Genomic DNA, 15430 nt, shown 5'->3' with positions numbered 1-15430 from the left:
AAGCTGGGTTATGTCAAAAAGATACGACGACAGCTCCAAAAGCAGCAGTTAAGATATCTATACAGTCTCTTATTACTCTATGCTTATTTTTCACAGATACAAATCCCCCAAATTTCTCACTTTTCCTGTTCAGCAAGAAATGCAGGAGTTGATTACATCACCATCAGATTCCACAAAGGTTAGCAATGTATGACTAAGTACAACCTTAATCCAGCTATACTTTATACTCTCTTGCTGCTTACAAAGAGTTCAGTAGGAACTCATTTTTAATCCTCTCATACATAACAGTAAAAGTTAAACAAAATCTGGCAACCAAATTTTCTTATGAATACTGTCAGTATATTTTCTTTATTTCAGATACTTAAAATGGCCTTTTCATCATTATTATTATTATGTCCTAAGAGGCACTGCCAATTCATTGCTTAATTTATTTTTTAGGAGTTGTTAGACAACATCAGTAGTCCTTCAAACTGTAAAAAAATGCTTCTACATAATAAAAAGTTTAGTTGCAAGGAAAAAGTAAAGGACAATATAGTCTTCTTTTACAGTAATTTTCAAAGAGTACTTAGCTTTGTATTTCTCTGTAATAAATCTGAAAATGCCAAATTTCCAGCTGCTTCTTTGATTCAATTGATACTTCAAAATCTGAAACATAATGGGATCCTCTATAGGCTCTAGTGCAACACTGGTGTAAAACTACAAAATTAGAATTTCTACTCTGGAATTTTAGCCCTAAATGTGTTGTTTGTCTTCTCCTCGTTCAACTGTGAGTACACAGAAAAGCCAAGTAGCTTTATTCAACGTAACTAACTGCAAAATAAGACAATAAACCCCCCCAAACTATTAATTGCTGGAATGCTTTGAGGAAAAAAAAAATATTAATTTACAGGCTATTTGTCTGTATAACTCATCTTCAATGACAGTGGTATTTGATAGGAAGTATGGCAGCCCAACAGACAGTTCACAAACTACAACTTACTGGTCTTTTTTGGCAATTCAATATTCAAGACTTAATTTTAGGATAAACAAAAATTTTCAATATTTATGCAATATACAATTTCAAAACTAAATCGGAAATCAAGTGAGACAGCGGCTGATTTGTCTCACAGCATCACTTGTTAATACTGAAATTAATGCTAATATGCAATATTATAGAATATATATTCACTATTATATATGACAATCCAGTACTAAGCAATCAGGTCGCAACTTCATGAATCATTTAACTAAAGTTAATAAGTCAAGTGACTTTAACTAGTGCCTCTTAGTTCACATGGATACTGAAAGATTTGAAATGAAGTATCCACTCCACAGCCTTAGAGAGTGAGCACCAGAGTGCCCCTGCATATCTGGGCCTATAATACATCCTCTAAATGTTAGATGAAGGTGCTTTCTATAGAAATTATCTTTCAGGTCAAGCTTAAACAGGTATAAATTAGAAGAGAAAGAGCAGGCATTTTTAAAGTAGTAATTCAAGTTTTTTTGCTAGAGTTTAATAAACCAAAGAAAAATTTTATCAGTTCGGGTTTGGGAAAATATTTACCAGGTAAATTAGCTTCCATCAAGTACTTCATGCACAACATGTCTGGATGAAGAAAGCAGCTGTCTGTTATATCTGGAAAACGAGGTAGGTCTAAAAACGCTGCAAGCTCAAGCATTTTGCTGTATACTTCCTCATATACAGGCCATGACTGAAAGACAGGGTTAGAAGCTGTTATACATCTGCTCTATTACCATACTTGTTCTTGATTTGAAATTAGTTATCCATTTTAAATTCTGTATTATTTAATACCGAATTATTTATACAGACTCTTTTAGCACTCTGTATGACTAAACACACATGCAAGAATGGAACCAGATTGTAGAGAAAAAGTGAAACGTGCTAGTTTTAAAGCCCATGAAATATATTTAAAAAAAAAAAAAACACCACCACAAATAAAACGTTGCTTCAGACCTGCAGCCAACCCACTACCTTTTTTGTGAAGTGATCAGTATGTCTCCAGATGCTCCAAAACTGAAAGAGCATCGGAAAAAAAATCAAAACCCAAACAAACAAAAAAGAAAAAAACCCAAATGGGTGCAATTGAGGGTGAACTCTCTAAAGAGCTAAAAGATCACAGAACCACAGAAGAGTGGAGGTTGGCAGGCAGTGCTTGAGATCAGGTCCAAGCCCCTTGCTCGGGTCAGCTAGAGCAGGTTGCCCAGGACCACGTCCAGTTGGATTTTGAATATCTCCATAGATGGCAACTCCACAAGCTCTGTGGGAAATCTGCTCCAGTGTTTCACCACCCTCACTCTACAAAAGTAAAAAGGTTTGTTGTTTTGTTTTTTTTTCCCCTTATCCTTAAATGGAATTTCTTGTATTTCAATTTGTCTCCATTTCCGCTCATCCTGTCAATAGATACCACTAAGGAGGATCTGGTGCTTCTCCTTTGCACCCTCCTGTCAGGTATTCATACACACATCATACCCCCCCCCCCCAGTCTTGTCTTCTCCATCTCCAGCCTCAACGATGGCAGCTCTCTCAGCTTCTCGTCATTTTCCCTCCTTGATGCTCCACTCCATCATCTTCATGGCCTTTTACTGGACTCACTCCAGTATGTCCCTGTCTTCTTGTACTGGGGAGCCCAGAACTGGACCCAGCACTCCAGATGTGTCTCACCAGTGCTGAGCAGAGAGGAAGGATCACTTCCCTTGACCTGCTGGCAATGCTCTGCCTAATGCAGCCCGGGATGATGTTTTTCTTTGTCATAAGGGCACATTGCTGGCTCACATTCATCTTCACAGCATCTTGTCCACCAAGACTCCCAGGACTTTCTCTGAAAAGCTGCTTTCCAGCTGGTCAGCCCCCAGCATGGGCAGGTGTCTGCATTTATTCCTCCCCAGGTGAAGGACTTGACATTTCCCGTTGTTGAACCTCATGAGGTTCCTGTTGGCCCATTTCTCCAGCCTGTTAAGGTCCTTCTAAATGGCAGCACGCCCATCTGGTCTGTCAACCACTCCTCCCAGTTTCACACTGTCTGCAAACTTGCTTAGTTTTCAATCCACGTTGCAGTCCACTTGACTAGTTTTTAACTTCATCAGTTTGTCAATGAGGATGTTGTGGAAGACAGTGTCAAAAGCTTTACTTAAGATAAAAACACCCACCAAGCCTTCTGCTCATCATAGAAGGTTATCAGGTTGGCCAGACAATTTCCCCTTCATAAATCCATGCCGAGTACTCCTAGTCACCGTCTTGACCTTCTATATTTGGAAATGGTTTCCACACTTATTTGCTCCATCACCTTCCATATTTATCATATTTATATATTTATTTGTAATATTTATTGATATGAATATGATCAATATGAGGCTGGCAGGCCTTTAGTTCCCCAGATCCTCCTTCCTGCCCTTCTTGAAGACAGGGGTGATGTTTACTTTCTTCCAGTCCTCGAGAAACTCCTCCAGTCACCATGACTCTTCAGAAATTATTGACAATTGCATTGTCATTGCAATGACACCAGCCAGCTCTCTCAGCACTTGTGGCTGCATCCTATCACGGCCCATGAACCTTTTTACATCCACTTTGTTTAAATATTCCCTAACCTGCTCCTTCTCCACCAAGGGTAAGTCTGCCTTCCCCTGGACTTTCCCGCTGGTTTCCAAGGACCTGGGACTGCTGAAGGGCAGTCTTATCAGCAAAGACTGAGGCGAAAAAAAGCATTCATCACCTTAGCTTTCTCCTTGTTTTTTGTGACCATGTCCCCATTCCCACTCAGCAGCAGGCCCATGTTCTCTAGAACCTTTTCACAGAATATTTAATATAATTTCATTTTTTTAAAAAAAAAAAATCTAATTCCATATTGGCATATTTATTCATGAAAATAAATCTGCAACTCTCTTTTCAAAACTGTTGACTGCATGAAGAAAGTTCTCCCAATTTCTACTGAGGTTTTCCTACTAGAGGAAAATATAACTTACAAACAGATTTTGACATGCTCATTCATAATGAACTCAGCAGGACCTGAAGTTTGCGTAAGTATGGACTGTAAGACTTAACCCTCATTTCTTAATACTTTAACTGTTTTTATTAAACATTCTTAATTCTTTATATTTTAAATGATTACTTGAATTTACCTCTTAAAGCAGTAAGTTTCAGTTGTTCAGGCTACTTTACCATTTTAAACATATAAAAAGCAATGCTCTTTCTGCTTGTGTTAGTGGTTCTAATTCAGCAGAGCACTTTATCATGTATTCACATTTATCAAGTCAATTTGTGCATAAGGTACTTTCCTTTAATAGGAATTTAGCAGGGGTTTACACTTCGTGCACAGATTCAGGCTTCTGTTTTTTTTCTAGACCAGATTTTTTTAATCAGAGCAATCATGTTTACAATACCAGTAAGACTGAAATAATGCATTTTTATTCAATCATTTGGTTTCATCTATTTTAATATAAGCTGTGTAGCCAGTGCTCAAATTTTATTGTTTTGAATGATTGCCAACATTTCCTTTTCTTTTTTCAAAAGATCTCCCCTCAGACCGCAGTTCAGACTTGCTTAACTGCGTGAACACATGCTTAAGCAAATGAATAATACTGCTGTCACTCTTACACATGCAACTTTTTGTAACAGTTAGGAAGTTGTATCATGTTCATTATATTTTCTAAACAGTGTTAAAAATTCACTTAGACTGCTACAGGACTGTCCTGAGAAACAAGAAAAACATGCATTACCAGACTTCTACAGAAGACCAGGCTCACGGTACTTTCCATTCCTCTTAAAAAGCAGTGCTAAATTGAATACCAAAACAATCTGGAACAAAACCTGAATCATATGTAACGTCTCTTCAGTGTATTTGGAGAAAAATTAAAGTCCCACATAATTCAAATAAAAGCATCACATAAATGCTATTCCTAATTAGATATAAAGAAAATACATTTTCCCTTTAATGAAAAGCAGTTGAATTAGTAGCTTCTTAATAATATATCACAGATGAAAATAACTTAAGACACGTGAATTCAGTCATTTGAAGCATTTCCATTCTCAAAGATTAAACTATCACCTATGAAGTTATCTGAACAGTCTAATTTAACACAGAGGCACTATAAGGAACATAGCTCTTAATTGGAGGGCTCAAGGTAGGCACCTATATCACCTCATATCTGAGCTTCTCTGACTGCACGAGGCTAAGGAGACTGCTTTCCTATCCTAGGTACTAGTGAATCATCCCTTCCTCCTCAAGCCCAACACCGACTTTTGTTTCAAAGCTTTTGTTCGCAATTTAGAGAAGGCAATTCGGTTCTTTTTCAGAATCGCTAGAAATCACTCTTTGCTTTGCAATGACAACTGATGCTTTTTTTTTTTTGGAAGATCAAACAAGTGTCCAAAAACTACAAATAAAAAATTAATACTGAGAGCTATTTTAGAGAGGATGTTAACAGACAAAAACTGTTTTTAATTTATGTGTGTTCATAAAGAGATGTAAACACAACTGGACGTGCAGATCTAGGAAAGGCATACTAATCCGCCATAAAGATCAACCAAATCAATTGCTTCTCTCCAGGGCTTGACCCCCTAAGCTCAAAAACATTCACCGTAGTACTCATGTTTCTACAACACAGCGCTGAGTCATGACGATGCAAGTTGAACCGAACACCACACTTCCAGGAGTGCGCAGTAATCTCTTGAACTGTGAACTGCAAGCGTAAACTGAACCCAACGCCAGATCACATCTCAGTAGGACACATCATGGCAAAAGGCTGACGGCTGAAAGGTTGAGGACTGCAGAGTGTTTCAGCAATCAAGCGCTGACAATTTTCACCTGTCACTACATACCCTGTTCGTACTCTGTTTAATTCCAAAAGAGCTGTGAGTTCCTACAGCAAACCCCTTACTCTGCAAAGTTTCATACATACTGGGAGGGTTAAAACAGAAAGAACACCCAAATTCTACACAACCTACGTAGCAAATGTTAGGACAATATTAAGAAGAAGCAAGATACAGCAAACAAGCAGCCTCGAAATTAATAAAACTTATCACCTTCTACCTAGCTATGTATCTCTGCCAGAAGAAAAGAACCTGATAAAACAAGTTGCACTGAAAGTCAACCAGGAAATCAACGAGGAAAGCAAGATCTAGAGCTGGGGCCTCCCTCCTTCAGGTGAAAAAGCTCTGCCTCCAGCACCCCGTGATTAAACCCCAAGGGAGGAGTACTTGGACAAGAGGGGAACAGCATTAGGTCATACGCCACACACTCTCCAAGTATAACTTTCACTTATCCAATCATAAATTAAAAAATTTTGCGTTACATATTTTCAAGTTGTATTTCTGTGCTAAATATTAGGACAACTCCCCTGTCCATCAGCACATGGAGCTACTGAGCTCTCACCTTGTTTTGAGAACCTGGGAAACACTCCACATATAAAACTCAGTTACAAACCCTTGAGGGCACTTAATAATTTCAGGAAGACTGACAGAAAACTCCTCTAAAGTTATGCCACCTGCTAGCCTTTTCAGGTATTTCGCAAGCTGGGATTTCTTCAAGGCTGATCAACAACGCTGACAGAGTCTATAGCTTGTCTAGATTGGGTACAGAGGTTACCAAGAACTTAACTGTTTTGTCTTTAAAGTCTCTGTATCTTTTTCCCACATGTGACAAATACAGTAATTTCAGGTTTTCTCCAGAAAGCAGTAGGAAAGATGACTACTACTTGAGAACATTTTTCTCTTTTCTCCTCCCCAACCCCCCCATCTTCAACTGAGCATAGGAGGACAAAATACACACTGTTGAGTTGGTGAAGAAGTGTCTAGAACAGGATTTTCATGATGATAAATATTCATTAACTATTTAAATTGGTTGCCTTTATCTTTCAAAGTTACATGGAATTTTTCACCTGTATTAGAAAAGAACAAGCTGGTTTTCAGAAGCTGATGAGCCAAACTATTAGCATGATAATCAGATCACAGTAACAGGTAATTGTTTTGGGTAAGCCACGATTGCAGCCTCTCCTACTTGTTTGGACAATATCAGAATGTTGCTGATCAACAAGTGGAAAACAGTATGCATTGGCTGGCTTTCTAGATTCATTTGCAGGCTCCATAGCTTCTTGTTTTAAATGTGGTCTGACTGACTCTCCTCTTAGATGACTGTATAGGTTGTTTCCTTCTCCTGTATCAGGACAATATCCCAGCAGCCATTACTTACATATTCACACTTCAGTTTATTCTATTGTGATAATGTTCTATCCTTTCTGAAAAGAATTAATCATAGAGTTGTTTTAAGTTCTTCCCTTTATATTTTTCCCCTTCCATCCTCCTCTCCTGTTCAGTAATTTTTTCGCAGCACAGCTCCCTTCCTCATCACCCTTCTACCGGTGAATTTCCATCCCGAGAACCCTTTCTTCCCATGCCTGCACATTCTCCAAGGCTCTGCCTTCACCTGTGCTGCTCATTTTCAGCAGTGGACATCTTTCCTAGGTGATTCCTTTAATGACCATTGAATACTGGAATCTAATAAAGTCCAACTTCACTTTTTCATTATTGGCTTTTTGTAGGCCTCTGGGAATCTTTGACATTTAGAGTTTGGGTATGCTTGGAATTATCTAAAAACCAGCAAGGCTTCATCATTTTTAAGATGACCACATCAACCTAGACAAAGTTTGAACAAGAGTATACCAAACTCCTCAGGAAATGGACTAAGAAAGCAATTTAACTTGAAGATTTGGAAAACATCAAGTTAGGAGGGTTGGAGAAGGGGTTTTTACAACATGATCCAGAATTTTGGTTCAATCCTTGCGTAAAGCAAGACCTTCCTTTGCTTCTGCTGCTCAACTGGTTCAGATATATCTGGGCATCTGCAGCATAAGCCTGATGTGGGACGACGCCAGCTGCAGTGCATGTAGGTTACATAAAAGAATTGACAATAAAGACAATAACTGTATCAGCTGTGAAATTTGCACCCAAGTTAGTATTTAAAACTGAATAAAATGACCTCGTGAACCAATCGTTACGTACTACATCCTTAACATCGTTGGCTAGCCCAAACTCCTAGATTACTGAAGATTTTTTTTCATGTTTTGTGTGTACTCTCACAGCACACAATGTGGCTACCTCCCATACAAACACACACCAACGAATCTGGCTGATATGTATTTTGTAAACATCTTTTTTTTCCCCCTTGCCTAACCTCTGTCCACCTCCCAGGGACCATCACCATCCCACCTGGAACAGCAGCAAATTAATGCAACAGCCATCACACACAAATTAAATGTGCTTGAACAGTGTGTTTTATTATGAATACAAACTTTAAAAAATAAGCAGCACTCACTAATACTTTTTTCCCCAGCTAGGTTAGATAGTAAAACTAATGTAGTCTCAAGCTAAATTTTTCATGAACGCCTTCCTTGCCAGAGCACAGGGTATACAAAAGAGACACACATGATGTAAAGGCTGGGCATTGTAAGCACTGTTACCACTTTTGCGTAGAAATGTCCCAGGCTTGTGAATTGCTGGTGAGCGTGAAAGTACAGTGGGGAGAGCCACTGCACCCTGCTCCTACATCCCTTCCTAGGTCATTATCAGAAACAGAAGATCAGATTCGGTGAGCCTCGAGTCCGACTTGGTGCAGCCATTTTTATGTGGACTAAACGAGCGGATACATTTCTTCAAACCCTGATATCCATGAATCACATACAGATGCTGATGTAACAGCGAGAGGGTGTGCCTGGAATTATTAAAAGGAAACCAAATGACAAGAACAAAGACGGGTGAAACTGCTACAACTCCATTTAGATAACTGCTAAGAAATATGCATCTCATGAGACTTCTTCCATTAGAAAAAACATAACGAGACCAAGCACACACTTACAGCTGCTGCTTTACAAGCCTCTCATCAAGCAGAAAGGATAACTGAAAGGTTAACACAAGATAATGAAATCAATTTGTCCACCTTGAAGCCAGGCAAACATGCTGCCCAAATTACCTGCCTGGCAGCAAATGGGCAGAGGAAGAGGGAAAGAAAAAAACAAAAGAAAAAAAAAAAGGTGGTCAAGATACCATTTGAAAATCATAGAAGTAGTCACACTGGCAGCCTCTCTTTTGCTCTCCCCTTTGATAATTGTCTCAGCTGAAACAGCTACTACATCTTAAAATCCCAAATTACTCCTGATCATTGCTGCAGAGGAACTGAGAAGGATCTTTGTATAGAAAAAAAGATTAATTTTAGAAGATGACTCAATAATCAATGTTTATGCATTTTTGAGAGAAAAAAAATCTAGGTGTGCTAGGGTATTAGACTGCATTAAATTGACAAAGGCAGTTTTTACAGAAGAATTCAAGATGGCATGTGGATGAGCCAGCAACCCACACACAAGAGAAAAGACTAACTGAACACCCAATACAGATGTACTCCTTTACTAGGAAGAAAAAGAAAAAAAAAAAAAAAAAAGAGAGAGAAGAGATTTTCGTTGGATGCATAGCAGACCTTTTAATATGCTACCTTCAGAGGAAGACATCTTGTACATTACATAATTTCTGGCTAAAGTGGTTTTTGAATAAATGAGTTTCAATATTGTTAAACCAACAGAGACATGTGCTTCAGCATTAGCCTGATCATGCTCACAAGCTAATTGACAAATATCACTTTTCTAAAAAAATGTAGTCTTTCTACAAATGTAATCCAATAAGGAGCTGAACTGTCATAATGTACTGAAATTTAAGAGTTTGGGAACAAATTTTATTGAATTTCGTAAATATTTTGGTAGGTTTGTTTTCTTTCTTCATTAAGTAATGCTTTAAGACAGGTATGGACAAGCTAGAGTTTCTGTTACACAACAGCAAGCTCCCATGATAAACTTGATTACAATAACCCTTTCAGCAGTGAACTTCCTCCTCAGCTCTTTTTTTTTTTTTTCTTTCAAATAAAAGCCTCACCCTTGCTTCTTTTCATTCTGCACTACTTTCTGTCCTGAACAAGTACTGCATGCACCTGTTAAAATGCACCAAAAAAATACAGAGTTAGACAGAAAAAAAAAAAATCCCACAGATAGACAGACACCCACCGCCAACAGAACTAAGATTACAAGGTATCTCAAAACATCAGGAGACCAAAGCAGGAATTGCTGCTTGTTTTGGAAAGTAAAAGCAGCATAGCTGATTAGCAAAATTTGTATGGCTAGAATTTTATACCTCTTAGAAGATTTTTTTTTAAAATGAACAAGAATGACCGGCTTCTGTCTTAATTTGAATTCTTTAAATAGTTACCACTAAAAGAAAAAAAAAAAAATCATATGGCAATTAAGCTCATCCAAATTTTAGTCAGGAAAAGAGGCTCTTACAGATCAGACCTTGAATGTTTTTAGAAAAGGACCTCAACGAACAGAGGAACGTGTCTAAAAGCCAGTCTGGTGGATACACTTTCCAGGGAAGCAGAAAGCCATTGTCATTGCAGTCTGAACACTCTGGGAGAAAACAAAGCAAACATTTTGACCTGCATTCATGAGTTTATTAATAGATTTAGTCAGGAATTACTTCGTTTGAATCAGATCCAAGCTAAAATATAAATACGCGATCCACCAAAACCTGGAGTGTGAGACAATCCGAACAGCAGCAGTTTCCTATGAGCTGCGTGATGACTTGAAGACACAGGTATTAGCCAGTAGTAGATTATTAAGTGATACAAAATCCTTTTGAAAAGCCAGTGTGGAAAAAAAAAAAAAAAATTAAATACTGGGACAACTTTACAGGGTTTAGGAAATCTTTGGGTTTCCTCACAGTGGTGTCACAAACCCACCCCGTTGCCTCAGGCAGGTCTCTTTGTCCCAGTTTTCCACCTTGTGATAGAGCAGCACAACACCACCCCTGAGAGCCCGGCCCTGAGCTGCCACCGGGCAGCTGAAGGCACCCTTGCGTGATGAGAGGGAATGACCAGCATCAAAAGAAGAGGAAGAACCAAATATTCTGCAACGCTGCTGGCTTCACACGGCGTGTGCTACAGCAGGCTTAAACTCCCACATTAAATGAAGAAAAGGAAAAGATATACAGAGCAGCTCATTATTTTCCGCATGCTAAACTAAGACGCTATCTTGGTTTAGAAACTATATGAGATGAAGTGATTAATGACTACACCCTAGTGCACTTACACATCAGTCTCAGCTAAAAGCAAATTCATTCCAGTAATTCCTAAATTCCATATGCTTAACTTTAAAACCGTAATTGCTATTCAAAGACATGAAAAGAAGTTAGTATTAGCTTAATCTACGCACAAATCCAAGACCTGTGCTTTTAGGGCCAAGAAAAATTGCACAGAACTGAAGTCTGTTTAGAAATATTATGGATAAAGTACAAAAACCCTTAAGCTGCCATCTCTGCCATCTGATGGCTCCCCATGACCTAGAATTTATTTACTCTTACATGGCTTTTCACATTTCTCGTCTTGCCACGTTTCTAGGCCAGACTTCTTGCAAGCGTTCCTTCTATCTCCTGGCATTGGGATCATCACTGCTACTTAAGAGTAAGAATTTTACACTGTGAATTTTTAAACAAGCAATTCCTTCAGTCCCTCCAACAAAACAAACCAAAGGATCACTAGAAAAATACAAGCATGCAAAATCTTTTGTCAAAAAGCAAAGTTTTTGCTTAAGAAAACTGGGTAGTTTTCATTGCTTAGGATTCTTTGCCATAGGCTAGAGATAGCCGTTTTAAGCAATGATTTTGCATACTTCACGATTTAATCATTCCTCAGCATTTTTCAAGTTGAATAAGAAACATCCCCAGATCTCTAAATCTGAAACTTTAAAGGATGGTATTTAGTTCACCTAACTTAAAGGCTTGAACTATGACTTAAAAAAGAGTTTTTGTGAGATAACTAGTTAATGAAAAACGAAGTTTTACGATCTTAAAAAAAGTCTCCCCAGAACACAAAAACCACAAAGTGAAACCGTAACTGAAATCCCAGAACAGAAAAAAAAGTGGCTGTACCACATCAATCCAAAAAGATCTATTTAGCCTTGCATCCAGCAGCGAGCAAGAGAGATGCGTAGGGAGGAATTCAGGAACCAAGCAAGCCACAATGACATTTTACCAAGTATCTGTCCAGCTTCACACTGTTTGTGGCTGAGTCAGCAGTGAGATCTCTGCATTTTTTAGTTCCAGATACCTTTTCTTTCGTGTCATTTGTCCAGTCATTATCTGGCCCTTTTAACATCCAGAACATCCTACCGCAAGGAGTTTCACCAGTTACCCACAAAATGTATGAAGCAGCATTTCCTCCTGTTTGATTCTGAACCTGCAGAGGAGCAACCTTTTCTGACACCTCCCAGTCCTTGTACTGGAAGAGACAGTGAACAGTTGCCTCCTAAACACGTTCTACAAACTATCACCCCATCTTCCTCTCAGTCACCTCTTCTTTAGGTTGAAAGGTAAGTAGATAATTGTTTCTTGTAGGAAAATTGTCCCTACATTTGATGATCCCTGTTGTGACTCTCTGTACCTCTTAGTTCTTCTATAACTTTGAGAAGAGGGAGGGTAAGAAAAGAAAAAAAAAAAACCCAACCAGAAATCCATGAAGTATTTAAAATATGGGTGCATGATAGATTTATACATTAACACAAAACTGATCTCCATTTCTTTACTAGAAGTCAGGAGTTATTAGAAAATAATTCCAGTGTAGCTGGGCTACAACAACAGCATGTTCGAACACAGCATCATCAAGGGATTAAAGAAACATGTATAATTAATATCACACAGATGTTTAAATTAAGGCTGGTACATGAACATAATAGCATTGATAACACCAGCTTTCAGAGAATGCTACGAATTTTATTCTTTAAAAAATAAAATCTCTTCCTATTTAACAAACATAATAGCATGGACAAATATGTTGATTGACATGTACTTCATGGGTGTGCTTGGACACAAAACAGAGATTGGTGGGAAAAAAGTATATCTGTGTGTTCTAATAGCAGCTTGTAGGTCAATGACTTATAATCTTTTTTTAAAGAAAACCGAAAACTAACATGTAATGCTTACCCACTGTAATGATGCCATACAAAAAAACCAAAACTTGCATTGCATCTGTCTTTTAAGGTCTCCTTCCCACTCAGTTTTTCTTTACTTAATGTTGTTTTCTCCAAATAGACTCGAGATTTTTTTTTTAACTCAACTGTTGGACAGGAAGAAAATTTGAGAAATTTCAAGCTGTATTTTCTCCATCTGTATTCCCATAACTGTGAAGCCCAGAGATTACATATTTCAACAGATGCAGAATGGGGCAGGTTTGCCTTTTTTTTTGGTTTGGGTTTTTTTTTTCCCCAATAAATCTGATCAAGAGGGTGGCATTTTTTCAAGACTTGTTCCAAACTGCTCATAACATAGGATTAAGAATTTTGCCAAGAAAGAAGAGAACAAGAGTGAAAAAACAAGACTGAATAGAATGATGAAGACTAAGCAACTTGTAGGTATACTTTTGTTTACACTGGGACTTTTTGTTTTTTGCATCAATGATATGCATTTTACTTTTTCCTACAAGGCTTACTCATAAAAAATGGTCAGCAGACCATTTTATTTTAAAAACCATTTTCAGACTAGAAAATGATTTAACACATCAGCATTCAAAACAGTAATGCCAATTTAGAGAATGCATTGTTGTCACCTATCAAATTAGCAATACCAAAGCAGTCACCAAATGGTTTAAATCATTCCCACAGTAAGAATTTCAGTACAGTGACCTCATGCACTATTCAGAATACAAAAGTATACAGAGGAATTTCACTCCTCCTTAGACAGTGGGACAAAAAACGTAAAGCCCTAGAACAGCGATTCACTTCATCTGCCCCTCCTAGAAGAGTACTATAATTAGGAGACTAAATCCACACCCACAACTAAAGAAACACAAGCACTTAAGAAATACTGTCAAGTTTATAAACTTCTATTCACATACCCAAACTCTGTAATGAAGCAAATGCTAATCCTTCTGCTTTTAAGTTGATGAAATTATAGTACCATAAATAGCATCTTTTATATAAAACAATCACAAAGAATGAAATATCATTTGCTGTATAAAAGCACTCAGCCACACTGCATCCAGTTTAGGGTAGTAACCAAGGAACGATACCAGCAAACCTGAAGGAGGCATTCGCCTGAAGAGCAGGACAAATACCCGTATTTTTAGCAATGCTAAAAATGGTCCATCGTGAGTTTTCTAGGGATCTCCAGTGGTCAGTATTGCTACTTCATATAAGCTTATGCCACCACTAGACTTTACCCAGAATACCTAGCCCCTGGCCCTACGTACGCAGGAGGGCAGATAGGAGCAGCGTGCTCTACAGCCGCCCCCAAGTAAGAACGTTCTCACAGACATCGTGCTCGTCCCTCAGCACCTCATGGTTTGAGTACAGACCTCACTCTTCCCTGTGCTCATCACACAGTATAAAGCAGTGCATAAAGCTCACCACTCATCTGTTTTATTATGTGAGAAGATACTCATTTTTTCTGTATTCGAAAGAATGATGAAAAAGCATTTAGGCTTTGTTCTTGGTTCAAGGTGGGAAGAATTACCACCGTGACTGCAAGTAGCATGCAAACTCTATGAGCCTGCCCAGCCCACCAGGAAAAGAGCTGAGCATAGGTAAGAAGAGAGAAGCATCAATACTCTTAATAACAGTCCCTCTGCTAATCTCTGTCTGTGCTTCTTCAGTATCTACATTTAAATTATCTAGTGAAAATGCTCTCAGTAAGTGAGAGAGGTAGCTACTTTTCAAAGCCTCCCAAAGAAGATCCTATCTAAGTTTAGGCACTTCAAACACAGTAAAATATTTTATCAATTTGTGATATGCTCCTGACTGCAGGAAACAAAACAAAACAGAAGCAGCTCAAAGTATCTAACAAGAAAACGCAAACAGGTGTTTCCAATGTGAATAAGCCAAGCAATACACTTAGATACAGCACTGATAGACAGTTTTCACATGTTATTCAGTACTATATATTCAAAGAACTAGTTTTCAAGAAGCCTGTAATACTGATGCCGCTTCTGGTTAGAACATCGCCAAATTATTCAACCAATCCTAGCAGCATAAATTACATGAACCCCCTCACATTTTATAACAAGCTGGCAGAGGCGATTAGAAATTAATGAGGACTGAATGCCAAATTACTTCTAAAATTGAGCCATTAGCCTCGAAAACTGAAGAGTCAAACCAAGTCTTAGTTTTGGTTGTATACAGCAGGTAATCGTTAAAATACTGAGAAATCTTCTTTTCTTAATCCATGAGAAACCCTCAAATTTTGTTTTCCTCCAGGCTACCTGACAGTTCTTCTGCCCCCAACATTCACAGGGAAATCAAAATCAGGAGGCGTCTTAAACTACTTAAACTTGTCAGCTAAATTTACAAAACAAAATGGCTTTTACTATGCTTGAACAATGCTGAATTGATTCAAATACATTTTTGTGGTGCA

The 15430-nt window shown here is 38.2% G+C and overlaps 1 protein-coding gene across 1 annotated transcript in view; it reads right to left on the bottom strand.

Annotated features, from left to right (window-relative positions):
* Window positions 1–15430, bottom strand: part of TAF1B (TATA-box binding protein associated factor, RNA polymerase I subunit B) — a 50216-nt gene that overhangs the window by 11519 nt on the left and 23267 nt on the right. The window contains exon 9 of the mRNA XM_082306716.1: window positions 1544–1691. Within this exon, the coding sequence (XP_082162842.1) occupies window positions 1544–1691 (148 nt within the window). The remainder of the gene's footprint in view (window positions 1–1543; window positions 1692–15430) is intronic.

Source organism: Platalea leucorodia (assembly GCF_965183815.1).
Source record: "Platalea leucorodia genome assembly, chromosome: 3".
In the NCBI taxonomy this organism is placed as follows: Eukaryota; Metazoa; Chordata; class Aves; order Pelecaniformes; family Threskiornithidae; genus Platalea; species Platalea leucorodia.
The sequence above is the reverse complement of the archived record's forward strand: the minus strand, read 5'-3'. Positions and strand labels throughout refer to the sequence as shown.